The sequence below is a fragment of the Macrotis lagotis genome, chromosome 1, assembly GCF_037893015.1.
Source record: "Macrotis lagotis isolate mMagLag1 chromosome 1, bilby.v1.9.chrom.fasta, whole genome shotgun sequence".
Lineage (NCBI taxonomy): Eukaryota > Metazoa > Chordata > Mammalia > Peramelemorphia > Peramelidae > Macrotis > Macrotis lagotis.
In genome coordinates, this window is record NC_133658.1 from 910594910 (window position 1) to 910616094 (window position 21185).

At 37.0% G+C, this 21185-nt stretch overlaps 1 protein-coding gene and 1 pseudogene across 1 annotated transcript; both read right to left on the minus strand.

Annotated features, from left to right (window-relative positions):
* Positions 1-6946: 6946 nt before the first annotated feature.
* On the minus strand, positions 6947-7843 carry LOC141492382 (ADP/ATP translocase 3-like; annotated as a pseudogene).
* A 5397-nt stretch (positions 7844-13240) lies between these two features.
* Positions 13241-18923, minus strand: LOC141508827 (olfactory receptor 6Z7-like). Its single transcript, XM_074217779.1, has 2 exons — positions 18861-18923; positions 13241-14203 (listed from the first exon to the last, which is right to left on the minus strand). The coding sequence occupies exons 1-2, from the start codon at positions 18921-18923 to the stop codon at positions 13241-13243; spliced, it is 1026 nt and encodes a 341-aa protein (XP_074073880.1).
* Between the last annotated feature and the right edge of the window lie 2262 nt (positions 18924-21185).

Below are 21185 nucleotides of genomic sequence, written 5' to 3' on the forward strand. Positions count from 1 at the left end.
ACCAGAATTCACATCAGAACTCCCATAGGAGCATTCATTCTAACAAAGCATTTTATATATAGTAGAATTAGTTTAATCAGTTTCTTTTATTCTCAGGACCAGTTGCCTTCTTCACCTTTGACACTAAACCCCAAATACAGGGAGAGACAGATTTTTATATATTAAAAATATTTCTTCAAATAAGATTAATTAATTACCTAATTCAGTTTCTAATTAGATGAAAGATTAGGGCCTTTCAGCATCAAGAGGGGAAGAAGGAACAGATGCAATTCTCTGAAACCAGAAATAAAGGAATCTCACTATACCCCAGTATCTGTGTTCAGTTAAAGGGACATGAAAAAAAATTAACTGTAACCAGTACAGGGCCAGTTTTCAGATGAGACATATAGGTTACTTGAGATGCACAACTGTGAGAAAACTTCTTGTTTTGATCTTTGGATCTTGTTGGGTTTCTGGTCAGAATAATCTAGGTTCTCTAAGCAATAGGTAGAGATGGTCTAGCTTCCTCCTTTCACCTCCCACACACATACAGGGCTGGGTTCAATGATGCAATTATATTTACCCCCAATTTCCACAACGGAATTAAGTTTTCTCACTAAATAAAATTTGAACTAGACCCATATATATATATTTGTTTTTTCTTTTTTTAGAATTTTATTTAAGGTAATGGGATTAAGTGACTTGCCCAAGCTAGGCAATTCTTAAGTATCCGAGGCTGATGTGAAATCATTCCTCCTCATTCCAGTGCTCTATCCTTTGGAATACCTAGCTGCCCCTGAGACCCTTATATTTGAATTAAACGGGAACTGAACTAGTTTCAGTACTGAGTCACAAGATGGAATCAATATGGTTCACTCAATTTCCACAATTAACTATTTGCTGTTCTTATCCCTTTAATTTACTCAATCTTGTTAGTACCTATGCTTGTTTTGTGCTATCGAATCTAACCCTAGTCTGAGCCCTATTCCCAGTTTCTAACACAATGTCTGTCACACCATAAGCCCTTAATGAGTGCTTAAGTGTCGACTCTTCCCCAGATCACACTCCTAGCTAGTCATCTAGGAAACTGAGATTCAAAGCTCTGTTCTGCTAATTTCAGTACCTTTCCCACTGTATCATAATGTCTGAAGATGCTGTTTTATATGTAAAGAACATGGGACTTGAGGTCTGTGTTTGAATCTTGATTCTTCTTCACCTGCTCTATCTCTTTCCCATGACTGGACTTCTCTCCCCCTGCCCCCCAAAACAAAATGGGGATGGAAACTCATAGACTAATAGATTTAGAGAAGCAAGAAACAGTAAGGGTCAGTCACATCCAAATTCTCCTTTTAAAGATGAAGACAATAAGATCTTCTGAAGTTAAGACTTTTCCAAACACTTAGCAAAGAACAAAGCTAGAATAAGGAGCCAGATCCTTTGGATCCAAATTCAGTATAGTTTATCTCATGACATTGTTGGGTAGAAAGAAATTTGTAGACCCTGTAATGTTATAAAAATATGGATGATGATGATGAAAATGATGATGATGATGATGATTTCATTGTAATTTAAAATATTCCCCAGAATTTTCCTAACCTAACATAAGCACTAACCTAAAATATAAAAGAATAGGTTGGGTTTTAAGATGCATGTAGATATAGGATGCATATACATGGATACATGCATATGTATTATGTGAAATATAGGCATACTCATGTCTATTTTCATAACTGTATATAGATATGCCCATATAGATAAATATCTATAAACATGCATATATAGCTGCACATATGTATATAAATATATGTTGTATGTTGTATGTGTATATGTGTAACTTGATTTTTTATTACTCAATTATATTTCAATTTTCATTCCTAAGGACTAAGAATATAATATTAAGGAAGTTGAAAGGCAAGTCCAGTTGAAGATGTCTTCCTTCCTGGTCTGAAATTCTCAGTAATAGAAATTCACCTCTTTGTGTAAAAGATACTTATCATATTACCAAATAATATTGGATTCAGTGGGGTTCTATAATAATTTAAATCACCTGACATTACTGACTATGTGACACTGGACAGGATACTTAACCTTTCACTGTTTGTCTCACAATTTTGTTTGAAGGAAATGCTTTTTAATCTTAAAATGCTTTAGATATTCAAATATTATTATCTTAATAAAGTGGAAAAAATTCCAAGTAAAAGTCAAAGAAGCCAATAAATTTTACTTGTTTAAACAAGGGGAACTAGACTCAAATTGTTTTGGACAATTTCAATTCTATAAGTATCAGCTTCTAATTTTTCCATATTTAAAAGGGAAAAGAGAGATTCCCTGGGACCATCTTATGGTCACTTAATAAATGGTAACATGAAGAGCTATCTTTTCTGAAAATCTGTTCACCCCTGCCCATCTCAATTTGCTCCTCCAAAGAATAGATCGATTCATCCATCATCTGACTCCTTGGTTTACTTTGTAAAAGTTAATTAAAATCCTGAATGAAATTCATGAAGACTCGCTTCTTCCATTCTCTAAGAAACATTGAATTTCATACTCTCATTATTAGGTATCTGATATCATCCCTCAACCAGCTTTTCTTAAAGTTATCAACCAATAATCTCTTAGCTGCTCAATTCACTTGCCTATAATGTTCTCTTTTTCATCTCCATTTTTTAGTTTCCTTCACAACTCAGACCAAGTATCACCTTTTGCACAATACCTACTTCTCTTCCTTCCCCCCACCAAAAGAAATCTACCTTGTATTTCTTTGTAAATATTTTGTTGATATGTGTATACAGATGGAGCTAAGTGGTGCAGTGGTGAATTGACACAGGCTAAGGACTTAGAAGTGAGTCAAAAAAAGAGGTACAAGGAAGTGCTGAAGGTTTCTCTTAAAATCTTTGGAACTGAATGTGCAGTATGGGAGACAATGGCACAGGACCACCCAATATGTTATGTCCTCATCAGAGAGGGTGCTGTGCTCTGTAAAGAAGGCAGAATCGAAGGAGTTTAAAGGAGAAATGAGATATGTATGCTTAGAGAATTCACCCCAGGTGTTCACATGGACATTTATGCCCAACCTGTGGTAGAGCATTCTGAGACCAATACTGGTTTGTTCAGCCACAGCAAGACATATTGTAACTTGCCTCTAAAATAGTGATGCCAATTTGGTCTTCTTTGATACCAAAGGACAAGAACAAACCAACCAACCGACCAATCACCTGATGCAGTGGATAGGGTAATGGAATTAGGAAGACCCAGGAGTATATTGAAGGCAGTTCCCAAAAGCTATTTATCAAAGATTTACTCTGAACTTTGATACCTTAGATAATGACAAATACCAAAAATCAACTTGACTTATTATTTTGTACTTTGTCTAAATATAAAAAAAAATAGAGAAAATGGTCATGCAGATTCTTTTACCATTACTTTTTTTCAAAGACTTCAGTTCGTATTCTCCTTCAGAAACTTCTTAGGTGAGTGACTGTGGGAAAATTACTTAACCCCTCTCAGCTTCAATTCTCTCATCTGTACAATAGGAAAAAAGAGAGTACTTAACTTTATGTATAGTTTTGTGAGGGTCAAATGAGTTCATAAATGTGGAAATGTTTTATTAATGCTTGATATTATTAATATATATTGTTTTCCCCCAACAGAACTTGAGCTCTTTTAACACAGAGACTTAAATTTTTGTCTTTCTATCCCTCTGTTCCTGGTTCCTTATTAACTCCAAAATTAAATATAAAATCATCTGTGCTGTTAAAACCTTCCTTAACAGCCTGATCCCTTTCTATTCAGTTTTCTTTACACTTTACTTCCCTCCATCTATTCTGAGATCTAAAGACAGAGCTTCATCACGGTTTCTTTCAGAGGACACCCCATCTTCTGACTTAAGGCATTTTTTTCCTATCTCCAAAAGCTGAAATCCTTTCTATCCTCAATTGCTGGCTTCCTTCCAGTTCCACCTGAAAGCCTTCATTCTGCAGGGACCCCTTTCCCTTTTACTTACATCTGCTCTCTGATGATTAGCTCCAATTTTTCCTGTCTCTATCTTATAGTGCAGCTATTTCCATGGTGTCTGTCATTCAATTATGAGGACTGGAACTTTTGTCTTTCTTTGTATCCTTAATACTTAGTATAGTACCTGGTGCATTACAGGTGCTTGTTGGTAGATTGATATAGGCTATCAATTAATAAATTAATGAATTTTCACTTATTAATCATTCATTAATCAATTATCAAATATTATTAATCGATTAATCACTGACATTTTCTACCACCTCATTTCCCTTAATCTTTTTGGACAAGTTTGAACCAGCCTCTTCTGATTGTTATTCACCATCCAACACTTTATGAAGACTTACATCTATGCTAGGTATGGAATACAAACATAGAAAAAGAGGTAATCCTTGTCCTAAGGAAATTCTTTCCTTCTGGGGAATAATGTGCACACAGAAATAAATATCCAACATTTGCAAAATAATTTCAAGATTACTCAGGACAACAGAATATCAACAACTCATTTCCCTGGCCTGTTCCTGGTTTTGAGGTGCTTCTCAAGCTTTTGAGTGTTATTGGGGCAAGGACCCTGCAAGAACCTCAGTTTCTTCAATGTTTTGTGAGAAACATTGTTTTCTCTCCTGCTTATACTCTGGTCTGTGGATGACCACAAGCACTTCCCTCTACCCTGGAACTGTGAGGAGGGTCCCTGCTCCTCTATGGCAATGGTGGGTTCCAGATTGTGACCAGGGTCTGGACAAAGCAAAAGAGTTAGAAGAGAGACTTCAACAGTGTTTCCCCACTCCATTACCTTCCAGGAGTTGAGCACTTAGGAAGCTATTGTCCAGTGAGTCCCTGCTGAGTGGCTCCAAGGACCTGTTTCCATTTCTCAGAGCAGGGCTGCCCCAAGGTCTGAGACTGTGCTGAAGGCCATCCTGGCCTGGGCTCCAGTGGTTTCCTACTGATCTTCCAAATTGTGCTTGGTAATCCTTGGCTTGGGAGATCTGAATACCATTTCTGCTGCCATGAACCCAGGCACCCCCAGGGACCCAGGTGCCCTTTAGGTTGTTTCTAGAAGGTTAGGTGGCACATGATTCTGTGCTGCTGGCCCCTCTGACATAGGTGGAATAGAGCCTTCCCACAGATCTTCCATTTTACCTTGGATTGGAGAATTGTCTCACTGGGTCTTTCTTTGGCTTCTGCCTTTCCAAAAATTAGTTAGAGACATAATTGTAAGGCCTTTGGAGTTTCTTGGAAGAAACTTTGGGAAATTCTGCCTCTAGGGCACCATCTTGGCTCTGCCCTCTGTTTCATTTTATTTTAAAAATATTTATTGTCTTTATAAATATTGTATCTTCAAAGTGCTATAAACTACTCAAAGTCGATGATTTGTTTATTCATTTTATCATTTATTTTTATTTATGAATTCATTCATTTATTTATTCACTCATTAATTTTCTCTCCAAAGTTATTGGCTTCATGTTTAAAAGTGTTTCTTGTGTGTAAGAAAATTTTTTAAAATTGAATTATCTACCAACAGTATTTAAAAGTGCTAAAAATCATAATTAGGATTATTAAGAGGATTGCTTCTTTATTGCTTTCCCAAAGCAACTATTCTGCTTCTCTGATGATAGTGTTCTTTGTTGATTGTGTTGATTATTCACTCATTTCAGTTGTATCTAAATCTTCATGATGTCACTTGTGGTTTTCTTGGCAGAGATACTGGAGCAGTTTGCCATTTCCTTCTCTAGTTCATTTTACAGAAGAGGAAACTGAGGCAAACAGTTGATTTGCTCAGGGTCACACAAATAGTAAGTGATCTTCTGACTCCTAATTGTGTAAAAAGAGCAATTGAAATATCATTTTGAAATGTTACATAATTTATAAGTGTGATGGAAACAATTATGGGAGTCACTCTGTTGTGTGATATCCCATTTGCTGGACAGGAGTCTTCCATTCCATGAAATATTTGTGAATCTAAGTTTGCAACTTGGTGTCTTCTCTTGGGCTATGTTGGCTTTGACTTGGTGCTGAAGACTTTAAATTGGAGTATGATACTGGATCTCTTCTATGTCCCCAAGGACTTGGTTTTACGATGATGGAAGTTAAGCCAGGGTTCATGTCTAGGTATAAGTCCATGAACTGGTCCCATTTTAAAGAAAGGGCAAAGTAAGAGGTTCTCTGTTGGCTACCTGGTCCTCTTTATGTTGGGTTAAGAGGGAAGTGGGTGGAAGTCCTTGTTAAAAGGAACTGTTCATCTCAAAAGGCTTTAAAAGTAAAAACAAAAACCAAAAAGACTTCTATTTTTGCTCTCTCTTCCCTTCTTCCACCCTCTAACAGGTCTCCCTTGAGTTTCCTGACAGAGGGAGAGAGATACCCTCCCTCTCCTTGATGAAGGACAGCTCTGATGGCTACTGCTCCATGATAAATGAATACAGGTACTTGCCTACATGAGTCTAACTTTAACTCCATCTTCTGCTCTTGTTTTCTTTTCTTTTTTTTTAGAGTCTTCTGTGTATTTATTGTTTCACAGCAGAATGCCCAACACAGATCATCATAACTGCCAAATAGTCAGCTGTGCAAAATAGTATATATATATAGTGCTTAAGTACAAATGGGAGACACGATTTTTTTAAAATAAATACTTAAACACAAATTTATGGTCCTACAAAAGAGCATTTAAACTAGATGGTCTAAGTTGATCTGCTTTCTTGGACCCACAGTAACTGTTATTTTCCCCAAAACCAATAGAATCGATATGCAGAATCATCATCAGTTCCACTGTGTGAATAATGGATCACAATAAATGAGTCCCTTTTTCTAAGAGCTGTTCTTGGCTCTTCTACAAATATGATCTGGCCTGAATAAAAAGACAACAGGAATTTCTTGAAGGTCAATGGTCCAAAAATGCTAAATATGGTTAAGTATTCTACATGATCTATATTTACTATTTCCATTTTTAGTTAGGATGTTCTTAGATTACTTTCTTCAATTCATCATACCGGTCGAGCATGAAAGCCCCACCCATGCCTCTCGGAACATTGGACCAAGCACCCTTGAAGAAAGCTTTCCCACCTTCATCTTTAGCGGTTTTCCTCCAGCAGTCAATTGTACCAGTGTACATGATATCAGCTCCTTTGCGTCCAGACTGCATCATCATTCACTGCCTTATGGTATCAAAAGGATAGGAGACCACACCTGCTACAGCAGTCACTGTCTGTGCAATCATCCAGCTTACCATAATGTGAATGTTCTTCGGATCTTGGAGCATACCTTTTGCTGTATCATAGATTCCAAAGTAGGCTGCTCTATAAATAATGATACCCTGAACTGAGACATTAAAACCTTGATACAAGCCACGAATTCCATCAGACTTGGTGATTTTTACAAGGCAGTCTCCCAGGCCTTTGAATTCTCTTTCAGTGCCAGACTTCCCAACATCAGCCACCAAGCGGGTTCTTGCAAAATCCAAGGGACAGACAAAGCAGAGAGAAGTGGCTCCAGCTGCACCACCAGAGGCAAGATTGCCAGCAAAATACCTCCAAAATTGTGTGTGCTTGTCCGCTCCTCCCCAAAACACCTGCTTATACTTATCCTTAAAGGCAAAGTTAAGGGCCTGGGTGGGGAAATATCTGATGACATTTGCTAAGTTGCCCGGCCAGAAAGAAAGCATCCCTTGTTCCTTTGCAATTCGGACTATACAGTCCATAATGCCTTTGTACTGCCTATCTGCAGCAATTTGTTTACTTGCATGCTGCACCTGCAACAGCAGCTTGACTCTCTGGATGCGGGCCACCGAGGTCTTGGAGATGGCCACGGCGATGCCGCCGGCCAAGAAGCCCTTGGCGAAGGAGATGGCCTGTTCCGTCATGGTTGCGGCGGGAGAAGGAGCTTCAGTTAGGAGGAGAAAGCCGGAGAGAGAGGGCCGAAAGCCGGAGAAGTCGGTGCCGCCCGCACAGCCACTCGCTACAGCTCGGAGCGAAAGGCTCTTGTTTTCTTTTCTGAACAGAGGAAATAGAACAGCAATCCTGAGGAAGATGTTTCTTGTATTGGCATCTAGCTGGTGAGTTCAAGAGATCTATAGTTATTGAGTTTGTGTTGATAAGAAAGAGATCCCTTATGTACGTACACTCTTCTAGGACAAGATCACTACCATCAGGACAGCTAGGTGGTATGGTGGATAGAGCAGTGGCCCTGGAGTCAGGAGGTCCAGAGTCCAAATTTGCCCTGAGACACTTAATAATTACCTAACTGTGCAGCCTTGGGCAAGCCACTTAACCCCATTGCCTTGCAAAAAACTTAATAAAAACAGATTGCTACCATCATGAACACCTGACTGGTCAAACTATCTGGACCTTGAGTTCTTTTCTGGAAAGTTCAGACTGGGAAAGTGAAACTTTTTAATGCATCTCAAAAATTGTCCAGGAATTATTTTTTAATTTCATGGGAAAATGAAATGTAGGTAATTGATAAAATATACTTCTATTTCGTTTTCTGGGCTTCTATGAACCTTTTGAGTTCTATGTGCATTTTCTTTCTTGTTTGTGAATGTTGTTGCCTTCTGCTTCTTTAGATTTCTGTCTTTACTCCCTCCCATGAGAGTGTAATAGAAATGATGGTTTACTTTTTCTGGGCTAAGTATTTGTTGACATGTGCTTATGATTCCTTTGGGTTTAAGAACTTCTTTTACTATGGAAGAAATAAATAGCTGTCCTATTTTTGATATGCATTGAGTATCTTTTCAAGGAAGCTTCTGGTGAGTTTACTATGGATCAGTCTTAGATATATGAGTCAAACCTAAGCCATGCAAGAGATTTTCTGCAATTGTGGGATGGAAGAATGATGAACTAGTGTATGAGAAAAGTCTGACTCCTCTTGGACTCCAGAATTAGATTTACCTTGCCCAAGAACTAAAGAATCTTGGGCATATGCCACACAAAAGAAAAATCAAGGTGAAAATGAATAGTGACCCTTAGAATAGTTACATAAAATAATCAAGATTAATTCAAAGGAGCATAGGACAGAAGTTGACATTGTTAATTAGGTTAAAAAAACTGAGAGAGTATCTCAAAAATAAAAGATCATTAGTACTGGAATCTTTTGAGATACTTCTAGGAGGTAATGCTTCGCCCCATTTGGCAGTTGATTGAAGCAAACAGAGTGACTTGCCCACAGTAACCATCTAATAAGTACCTGAGGCCAGATTTGAAATCAGATCTCCCTGATTCCTTCTCTAGTAATCTAGCTCACCACCCACTTGAACAAATAAGAATTTTCAAAACCTATGAATTTTATTTTTAAGAGATAATACTTATTGGATAAGTAATACAAAGGGCAAATGAGATTTCCTCCCATTTTATAACAAACATTTTTTAGAATGAGATAATGAAAGCAAATAACCTTGCTGGTGGTCCTTCCCAGGGTGATGCATTTTCATTGGATTTAAGTGAAGCAGAATTACACAAAATCATTTACCTCACTCTTTCTTCCAGAGACACTGAAGTCCAGTGGTAAGACAGATGTCAGGACTGGTGATGTCTGGAAATGCAGTGGATGACTGAACAAGCTCAAATCACTCCATAGCACCTGTTTCAATCATCTTTATGACTTTTAGAGCCAATTGTTCTTATGTTTGGGTGTAGGGACCTCACAGACTCACAGAAGGATTTGAGAGTCTTCAGTTAGCTTCAACTTGGTTTAGTCCATTTGTCAAGGAGATTTTAACAGGGTGTGGCTGCTGTACCATCTTGGAGCCACAGGTGGACACCAAAGGTGGATGAACAACCCACAAAAGGGCATGACAACCCTTGATTCTAGAGGTATTAATCTTCCTGAATTCCTCACCTTCCAATCACTTTGTAGACTTTAAATGGTACAAAAATATGAAATTTTGTTGTTATTAGGAACCTTCCCCCAAGCTCTGAAATGGTGAAATAGTAATGCAAAAAGAATCTCTAAAATGGGATTGATATGTCTTCCCTAACTACTTCCAAAAGTTGTCATGACAATGTGTTGAGACCCTCCCTCCAAATCCTTCAAGTATATAAAAATGTCAGCTGTTATCATGTCCTGGAACTAATGATTCAAATTCCTCTATCCCCTTTAAAGATGAATATATAAGCCCACAGCTTCCAGGTATTTTAGTCATACAATATATTTTTATTAGATTTTATTTCTTTTCAATTAACAGGCATTTAAATTCTCTCCCTCCCATTTCTTCACTTGAAAAATATAAAAAAAGAAAGTCCTTGTAACAAATATGCATCATTAACTAAAACAAATAGTAATAGGTACCTACTAAGAATATGATTCTTCACATAAAGAAAGCAAATTCATGGATGGAAACAGAAAAGAAAGAGAGGTGGAAAGAGAAGGAGAGACAGAGAAACAGAGACAAAGAGAGATAGAGATAGAGAAGCAGAAAGATAGAGAGAGAGAGAGAGAGAGAGAGAGAGAGAGAGAGAAGGGGAGGTTGGGTTGGATCTGTTGTCATAGATAGTTATACAGCATATTCTTTATTATCATCTTCAAAGTGGTCAAAGGTTTGAAGTCAAACAGAGGTAAAACCTTATGAACAATATTATTTTTGACTATCCCATCACAATAACAGAGTTGTAGTAGATCTTATACCAAATCTGATGGGCATAATGTCCTTCTCCAATTTTGGCCAAGTGATCTCCCCACTCCAACAACATTATTTTTCCTTTCTTTTTAAAATAATCAGTTATCTTATTCTGAACTTAACAAATACTAAATAAAAGAATAATTTCCAAATATATAAAAGTTTGTCCATCTCATAATAGGTAGCATTTCTATTGTGCACTGAGGTTCACAATGTACTTTACAAATATATCAGTCTCATTTGGCCCTCATAACCTGGGAGGTAGGTCTATATTATCCTCATTTTTGATGAGGAAACTTAGGAAGTGAGAATTGAAATGACTAGCCCAGGATCTGACTCATGCAGAATTATGGACTCGGGTCTTTCTCATTCCAAGTCTAACACTTTTTTCACTGTGTCACCTAGCTATATCCATCACCCTTCTTTCATAGATCATCTTCTTTCCTTGGTCCTATAAATCTTGGAGAAAAGAAAAAGAAATAAACTTTTTCTATACTCCAAGCTATTCTCCAAGAGGAGCCCATATATGCCTCCACCCTTCTCAGTCCTTAAATGCCGTGAACTCTAGTCAGTAAATCAATCAATATTTATTAAATGAGTCAGTGTGCTAAGCACTGGGGATGCAGATACAATAAAGACAGACAGTTCTTGCCTTCAAGGAGCTTACTGTCTAATGGAACAAGACAACATGTAAAAGGAAGCTGAAAAGGGGGAGAGGAGTCATGGTAGAAAAGGAAAAGAAATTCCAAAGCAGTGCAGTCAGTCAGTTTGGAACTCTTTAAATGGATAAATAGATTTCACGTCTCCAATTTCCAAACAGAAGAGGTGGAGTATCAAGCCTGATGTGATCTCGTGTGATCAGAAGCCTGCCATGCTCCTGACTTTATCTTCTATTTTCTTTTGAAACTATAAGTTGATGATTAAATATTATTGTGCAGTGTAATTAGAATCATGCGAATCTTCATTTCTTAACTTACAAACCTCTTATAGGAAGAGAACTGACTTATACTATGGAGGAATCACTGTTTTCATGCAAATTGTACTAGAAGGCCTATGAGGTCCCTTACAAATCTGAAATTCTGTTTTTTTGTACTTGGAAATGTCCTCTAATGTCTAAAACATTTTTTTACATATAGTGGATGCTTAATAAGTGTTTTCATCTTTGTTTTTATTAGATATTTCTTGAGAAAATCCAATGACCACCACTCCATGCTTTTTGTGTTTCCTCACTTATCACAAGTCAATCCTGAACAATCATCCACATTCAAGGACATGTTCAGGCCTTGAACCATGCTGCCTAATTTTTCACATGCAGAAAAATACCTATCTTCTGTCCATCACCAAGTACAAAGGACACTGAATGTGAACATCTCCATTTCCTTCAATTTTGCAGATCTCAGTCTGTTCATATCTGTGAAACTCAATAAATCTGTCTCATGTCCTACTGAAAGTTCACCAAAAGGGGTCTTCCTGTCATGATGGAGACCTTCCACACTTCCTTCTGAGGTATGGCTGTACATCTGTCATTTCTAGTTCCTGTCAGATCACCAGTTCATTTTCACTTCCTATCATATATTTCTTGATAATGTTTTAATTTCAGAATATTTTTTAGAATATTTAGAATATTTTATTTCTTGCTCACACCTCCATACAAAGAATAAATAACTTATTTGAAGGAAACATTGTACAGAAAGAGAACTGAAATTCAGAGATTAAAGCTACAGAGACCAAGAAAGAGGCTTCTATAATATGCAAGATGAGTAGCAATAAGGGTCTAAATTAGAGTAGTGACATCTGCAGACAGAATAGATATGAGTGATGATTATGCGCAAAAAATGGCTAAAATACAATTGTCAAGAAGGTAAGGCAATCATATAAAGTGTGGTACAATAGTTCGAGGATTATAATATGATTATAATTATATATGTAATAATAATAATAATAATAATATTCTTAGAGAAAAGTTCAATTCCTTAATGTAGAGGACAGTGGGGCTGCAGTATGAGAGGAGCACAGGAATCACATTTGCAGATCAAAATGGCCACACACAAATGCAAAACTCCCACATCACATGCATTGGGAAAAGTTTAACAAAAGAAATAAAAAATACAATAAAACAAGGTTAATAATTTGTGGTTTTCTAAGTTAATATGTGGCCTAAATCAATATACATACACATTCCATTCTATTTGAGTTTAACAGTACTAGGGTGGGGTCTTAAAAACAAAAAGGACATATATAGACACGAAATGATAGAAAGAGAGCATGGAACTGTTCTAATTTATGTAGGGTGAGGGCATCTATCACAGATATAGAACTGGAAAATCTTCTAGTTTTACCTCTTCATTTTAGAAATGAAGACACTGATATCCCCAAAAGATAAATGAATTAATGCCTTGCAGATATGACAGAAGCAGGATTGAAAGAAAAATCTTTTGTCTTCACATTTAGTATTCTTTCTGCTGCAGAGAGAGTTCATTGTTTGTTTTGGGGGCTGTCAAATGACTGAATGTGGGAAGCAGGAAGGATGAAGGCAGCTAACATGCCAATGATGTCATGACCTGGAATGACTATAAGTAGAGGACAGAAAAGTCAGGAAGAAGTATGTCTATGACATGCTATGGGACACAATTCCTAGCTGTTCTTTTAGCTGGCAGAATTCTGATTGATCCTAATTTTGTAAAGGGTCTTATGAAAAGCACCTTGGAATTCCTTGTTCCTCAGGCAATAGATGATTGGGTTACACATGGGTGTGAGTACTGTGTAGATGACAGAGAGCAATTTGCTGAGGTTCATGTCTTCCATGCGCTTGGGTCGGGCATAGATGAAAATGCAGGCTGAGTAGAAAAAGCCCACTACAATCAGGTGAGAAGCACAGGTGGAGAAGGCTTTCAGCCGGGCAGCAGCAGATGGCATACGCACCACAGCTGCCCCGATGGCCGTGTAAGAGACCAGGGCAACCATCAAAGAACCATAGAAGATAACAATGGCTGAGATGAAGTCAACCAGCTCAGTGAGTTCTACATGGGTACAAGAGAGGTTGAGTAGAGGGGATACATCACAGAAGAAGTGGTTGAGGATGTTGGGGCCACAGTAAGAGAGCCCAGCAATGCAGGCAGTCTTGATGACAGAGACAATAAGACTGCCCATCCATGAAGCCATGGCCAGCATGATGCAGACCTGGGGTCTCATGAGAATTGGATATTGAAGTGGGCGACAGATGGCCACATAGCGATCATAGGCCATGGAGGCCAGGAGTGTGCACTCAACACAGATAAGCGTGACAAAGAAGAAGAGCTGGGTCATGCAGGATGTGAATGGCACATGGCAAGGCCCTGACCACAGCCCAAGCAGTAGGGTAGGCACTGTGACAGAGACATAACACATCTCTAGGCAGCTCAGGTTCGCGAGGAAAAAGTACATGGGCTTGTGCAATTCTGTGTGGCTCCAGATGAGAAAGATAATGATGGTGTTCTCCAAGAGAGTCAACAGATAGAGTGTGAGGAAGACAGCAAAGAGGACACCACGTAGGCCTGGCCTTGTCGACAAACCCAGCAGGATGAACTCCTGGACCCTGGTCATGTTGGCCTCCTCCCAGTGTCTTCCATGCTAAGAACAAAGAATAAAATCTTCATGGTATTTCATACTGTCACAAAGCTCTATGAAATAATTTGGAGGAAAATTGCACAAGGAGCAATCAATCTAACAACAAGCTTTCATTAAGTGCTTCCTATCAGGAAATGTTATATTGTAATGGAGAAGATATCATGGAATGGAATGGACGTTCTGTCTCAATAACAGGAATGTTCAAAATACATAAAGAGTAGAAGGAATTACTTGGTTGTAGGGATGGTGGGAAGGGGGATGCCTTTTGCAGACAGAGTTCTGAATTGAGTTGACAAAAGCCAGGTTTTTAAAGAATTGGAGATGAGGAGATAATAAAGTCCAAACATGGCAGACAATCAGTTCAAAGGCACAAATGTGGAAAGGATTATAATATAATTATAATTATATAATAATAATTAATACTAATAATATTAATAAAAGTCTTAGAGAAAGGCTCAATTTCTCAATGTAGAGGAACTGGGGCCACAGTATGAGTGGAGCACAGAAATCACATTTGCAGATCACACTGTCCACAAACAAATGCAAAACTAACTCCCCCCATCACATGCTTTGGGAAATGTTTAACAAAATAAATAAAAAATACAACAAACAAGGTTAATAATTTGTGGTTTTCTAAGTTTATATGTGGCCTACTAAATATATATATATATATATTTATGTAATATATATATATATATATATGTATATGGATTCCATTCTAAGTTCAAAAATATGGCTGAATTGTAGAATACATGGAGTTGAGTAAGAAATAAGATAACCAGAAATATAGCTATTGATCCAACAGTTGGGAAGAGTTTTATATGTTTAACAGGATGTTATTTTGAAATCAAATAGTAACAGGGAAACTGTTGAATTGAGTAGAGGAAATAAAACGTTTTCTGTAGGCCACAAGAAATAGTTATCTATAATTTCTACAGCACTTTCATATTGACAAAATGTTCTGTTGACAACATTCTTCCACGATGGATAAGGTAAATATGATTGTCTACATTTTAATGGGAGGGAAATTAAAGCTTAAACTCTGTCCATTTTGTAATTTGGAAGTACTGGAGTCAGGATTTAAACCCTAGTCTTCAGAGTTCAATGCCCCTTATATTATATCATCATATTTTATGCAAAGTTTATATTTTATAGACTTATTTTATGTTATACTTCCTTTATATACTTTATAGCACATTGTATTTCCTTTGGAATAATAATAAACTTGAAATTTTGTTTTCACTATAATTATTACCATTAAATGATAATGATACTTCACATTCATATGGCACCATGAATAGAGTTATTAGGGAAGAAAATGAAAAGTCTGAATAAGCTCTCAGGAGAGGAACCAGATTGAAAGCAGTAATAGAAATTTGAGGTTCTGTGGTCAAGACTTTCCTCATCATGGAAATCTCCTCTTGTGTTCTAAGATGACAATGGTTTGCAAGAACTAGTGATATCTATCCTGGATTAGAAGAGACTTGGGATGGGTGATGTGTGTGGGAAATGATAACTCTCTTCAAATATATGGTCATAAGGAAGAGGGTAAGATGGCTTCATGGCATAGAAGAAAGATCACAAAATCTGATATTAGGAAGAAATGAGTTCAAATCATACCTAAGAAAGTTTTAAATGACTAATATGGATCTATATTTAGAGTAGTTATGCATGTAGAGCCTATGTTAGATTGCTTTCTATCGGGGGAGGGGGGAATGAAAGGGAGGGAGATTGAAAAATGTAAAACCCAAAATCTTGCAAAAAATTGTTGTAAACTACTCTTGAATGTTGTTGGAAAAATAAATATTTTTTAAAAAGAAAACTGTTAATCTTGTAAACCTGAGCAAGTTACTTTAAAAAAATTATCTTGGGGTGGCTAGATGATGCATTGGGTAGAGAACCAGTCCTGGAGTCAGGAGTACCTGAGTTCAAATCTGGCCTCAGACACTTAATAATTACGTAGCTGTGTGACCTTGGGCAAGCCGCTTAACCCCATTGCCTTACAAAAACCTAAAAAAAAAACTGTCTTAGTTTCTTCATCTATAAAATGGGGATGATAATGGGACCTGTCTCCCATGGTTGATGTGAGAATAAAATTAGGTAATGTTTGTTTAAGGTTTTGCAAGACTTAAAGCATGGTATCCACATCAGTTACTAGCATGGTTATTATCATGAGTTATATTCAGTTATGGAAAACAGAAGTACTTAAGATTCATAAAAAGGCAAATCCTAACTGTGTATATGAATAAAATTTTCCCATAATAATCTACTTAAGAAGAGAATTCTGCATCACTAGAATTTCAGTAACCATTTGTTCATTATTCTTAAGAGTGAATTGCAACCTTTTCTGCAATGGTTTCTTTTACTTTGCATACAAAGAAATCTTTCTTCAGGTCATGGAATCACAAAATCTCAGGGTAGGAAAGAATCTCAGAATTTATATAGTCCAAATCATACCAGAATAAGACTCCCCCTCTGAGAAATCCTTGATACCTGACCATCTAGCACTTGTGGCATTATGGGATAGTATAATGCTAGCTTCTGAGCTGGAAGGGACCTTTGATGTCATCTAACACAAAATGTCCCTTTGCAGCCCAAATTACACAGGTGGAAAAGTAAAGATTCAAATCCAGATTTTCAATCTCCAAATCAAGACTTCTTTCTGCCTCACCATGCTGTTTCTCTTTCATTTGGAGATTGAATGGTGTGGGGTGGAAGGCAGAGGAGAAGGGGACATTACCTCAGAGTTTTCCACTTGTAAAGAGCTCTAATTGAAAGAAAGTTTGCACTGACATAAAATCTAATCTGCCTCACTCCTCTTATTACCTTGAAATCAAACCTATCCTTTGGGAACATGGAGAGGAAAACCTAATGTTTAAATGAACAAAGATATCAATTCAGGCTCTTCTTAGTGTGCTCATCTTCAGTCAATCAATAACCATTTATTAAGCCTACTATGACCCATGTGTTAATGCTAAATTTTATATATTGTGAATATATTATAACTAAAATATAAATATAAATTGTACACCACACACACACACACACACACACACAAACACACACACGCACATACACATACACACACTAAACATCCCTAGTGTATTTTGATACAATCTCAAGCTGATTTTGAAGTAATATAGCATCTTACCAGACCTCTTGTAGAAGTCTTTTCCAAAATGTGGGACCAGAATTAAGCATAATACTCCAAATATTCTCTAGTTCTGGGATGATATATTTTGTCTCACGCAGTCAAAGATTACACACATTTGTCTTGTGGGGTTGCCACTTCTCATGGCTGAGGCTATTTGAAGTCAATGAAAACCTCCCAATTTTTGTTTTTTTACTTGAATTGCCACACTTTCTTTATCTTTTATTTGGGAAATTTATTTTTTGAAATCCCTCTTTCTTCTCATCAAATTTCATTTACTTTGACTCAATGTTAGAGCCTTCTAAAGACTGGTTATTACTGCCAGTACTTATCATAGTCTATGGCGCATTGTAGATACTTAATAGATATTTGTTGGAACGAATTGTTCAATTTTTGATACAAACTCTACAATATGAAAAACTCATAGCCATATGAAAAGTGATCTTCAAACTGGAAATGACAATGACTGCAGCAGCTTCATGGTACTGTGACAATCAAATGTGATCATTGACGCATTAATAAGTTTAGTGTTATAGAAAAGTCATTAATAAGTATTTAATGCATTGAATTCAACCTATATATCAGCTTCAAAGTTTATCTCAGAGGACTCCCCCACAGATTCTCTCACAGTGAGGTTATGCTATTGAATATGAGACCCGGTTCAGAAGAGATTTCAGAGAGATTCTAAGTCTTCCAGCACAAGTGGTTGCCTCTTTTTTTTTTTTTTTTTTTTTTTTTTTTTTGCAAGGCAATGGGGTTAAGTGGTTTGCCCAAGGCCACATAGCTCGGTAATTATTAAGTGTCTGAGACTGGATTTGAACACAAGTACTCCTGACTCCAGGGCCGGTGCTCTTATCTACTGCGCCACCTAGCTGCCCCTGGATTGCCTCTTTGCTAATTGACCTTTTCAATTAGCACAGTGATTGATACATAACCACATAATTTTATACTGAATGATGTATAAATAATATATATATATATAATATAAATACATATAATTACAAAATAAATATATAGTGCATGATTTTTTTATATTAGTTAAACACATATATGTATATAAATAATAAATATATATTGATTAATTGACTGTCAAAGTTAATAACATCTTTCCAGTCTTCATATTTGTTACCTTGTGGTCATTCTCAAATCCTTACTTGTCCTCCCCCCAAACCTGCACCCTGTCCCCTGTTTCAAGTCTGTTTGCAAGTGTTCTAGTCTTAATTTCCATGATATCTCCCTCATTCATTCTCTTCTCAAATCCTCATCACTTCCCATGGGGACTACTGTATTGATATCCTATTGGTCTCACCTCAAGCTTCTCTCCTCTCCACACCATTCTCTGTACTGTTGTCAAAGGGATTTTCCTAAAACATAGTATTCATCTATGACCCTTCCATTTAAGAAGACTCAGTGGCTCCTCAGGATAAAAAGGTCAATCCCAGCAGACTCTGGGATGAAGCACCAACTCTTCTGTTTGGTGATTATCATATTTGTCATCTTGCCTCTAACCTTATTCTTCCTCACGTCCTTTACAATATAGAAAAACCAGTTCTCTTGCTGCCATTCATCCATGCTTATCCATATTCCATCTCCTTGCCTCTGTATGGACTGGTCCCCCAACTGAGAAGGCAGTTACTCCTTTAAGTCTTCTCTTTGAACCTCTGACTTTATTCAAACCCAGATCAAATACCAGATCCTACATGAGATCTTTCAAACTTGAACCTACCTTGCACTATTTTTTTTTTTTTGCTAGGCAGTGGGGTTAAGTGACTTGCTAAGGCCACACAGCTAGGTAATTATTAAGTGTCTGAGACCGGATTTGAACCCAGGTACTCCTGACTCCAAGGCTGGTGCTTTATCCACTACACCACCTAGCCACCCCTCTACCTTGCACTATTAACTATACTTACATTGTTGGGATGTTTTAATTTTAAAAGTTGCTTATCTCGAGAGAACATGAGCTCTTTGAAACCAGGGACAATTTTAATTTCTGACTTTATATTTCTTGAGGCTGGCATATGGAAGATGTTTAGAAATTGTATAAGCCATATAAACCTTAAAGTAATGTGCAAATATTATCTATCATTACCCTCATATTTCTTCCTTCTGTGAATATAGACAAGACTATTCTATTTTAACCTTTCCCATAAAAGTTGTGGAAAAGAAGAAGAAATTCTAATAAGTTTGGTTCAATGGGAAAAGTAGTAGATTTGGAATCACAGGCCATGATGCTAATCATGATTCTACTGCTTGCTACTTATATGACTTTGGAAATTGGCTTCCTCTCTATGGACCTCAGTTCTCTCATCTGTAATATAAGGAAGTTTGGACTGGATTATCTTGCAGGTCCCTTCCAATTCTAAGTCTATTATCTTATCATGTATGAATAATTCAAAAAACATTCATTAAGCACAGACTGTCTAACAGTTATGGTGATAGATTCTAGAAACGTGAAAGCAATAATGCAATGAATTAAGACAGTTCCTTTAATAATCTTATATTTGCTACTATAGAAGAGAAGAGTTAAAGATGAGAACCTTGGGATGAACTCAAATTTCAGAGGCAGAAGAAAGAAAATGACTTGTGAATAAGACTGAGAAGGAACAATTAGAGAGGTAGGAGGAAGATCAGAAGAAGAGATTATATTTAGTTGCTAAAAACTACTAAAGAACTATTTAGAATTAGGGATTGCATCTATAATTTTGCTGATATGGGGAACACTCAATTATCTCTGTCAATGAAAACAACACTTTCCCTACAACTTATAGTCTTTAGAAGTGTCCAGAGCACTAATGTCAAATGAGGAGCCCAGGATGATCCAACCAGTAAGTGTCAGAGGTGAAACATGAACCCAGGTTATCTTGGCTCTGAGGTCAGGTCCTGAAATTCTGAAATCCTGCTTCTTTATAATGACTGGAATTCCCCAGTCAGAGTTGGGGCAAAGACTGGTGTTACGAAATGAACTTCATTAAAACCAATCAGAACCAGTCTAGCCATAAAATTTTATTTATATTAAGACTATATATTTACCTGTTAGTTTTTTATTATTGGCTTATGGATTTATGTGTGCATATGAATGTGTGTGTACGTGTGTATATTTAATTAAGCCAAAAAAATCCCTTCAAATTTACTTTGACTGAACCAAAGAAAAAAAGTAGATGTCTCAAATCTTGGTGTTGGTAGGGTCTTCAGAGGACATTTGGTCTAGCCTCTTTGAAGAAATCACCTCTAAAAGAGTTAATGATTCCAACTCTACTCCTAGATCTAAGGCTAGACTGATTTTAGACTGATCTCATGTCCTTTTTCCAGCCATAGATTACTTTTTTCTCCAGGTGAATTGGCCAAAGAAAAACCAAGGGCATGAGGGCTCCAAAAAAAAGGGAGTCACAATATCATGCCTTGAACACAGTTGGAACAGATGTTTAAAATGGGTTTGCTTAAATATGATGGCATGAGGTCCTGAGGACACTGGATAGGAAATGGATAAATAAGATGGAATGACAAAGAGAAACTCAAGTGATAGGAAAATCTGATTACAATGCAATTCCTATTGGGAGGTTTTCATTGAGGGTCATTAAGGGTTTCTAAGCTCCTTAAAATACAAAAAAACAGATGTATACACATGAATACATCTGTAAACTTACACCCCAATGTAAATACATATATAAACACATGCATACATGTATACTTTCACATATATTATACATATATGCAGACATACATATGAAGAAAGCTGGGAAAGTCACAAGTACTGTCTTCAAGACTTGACTTGATCTAGGTGCTAATAGTCCTCCTTCTGAGCCATTTCTCTAATCAAAATAACCCTCATGAGAC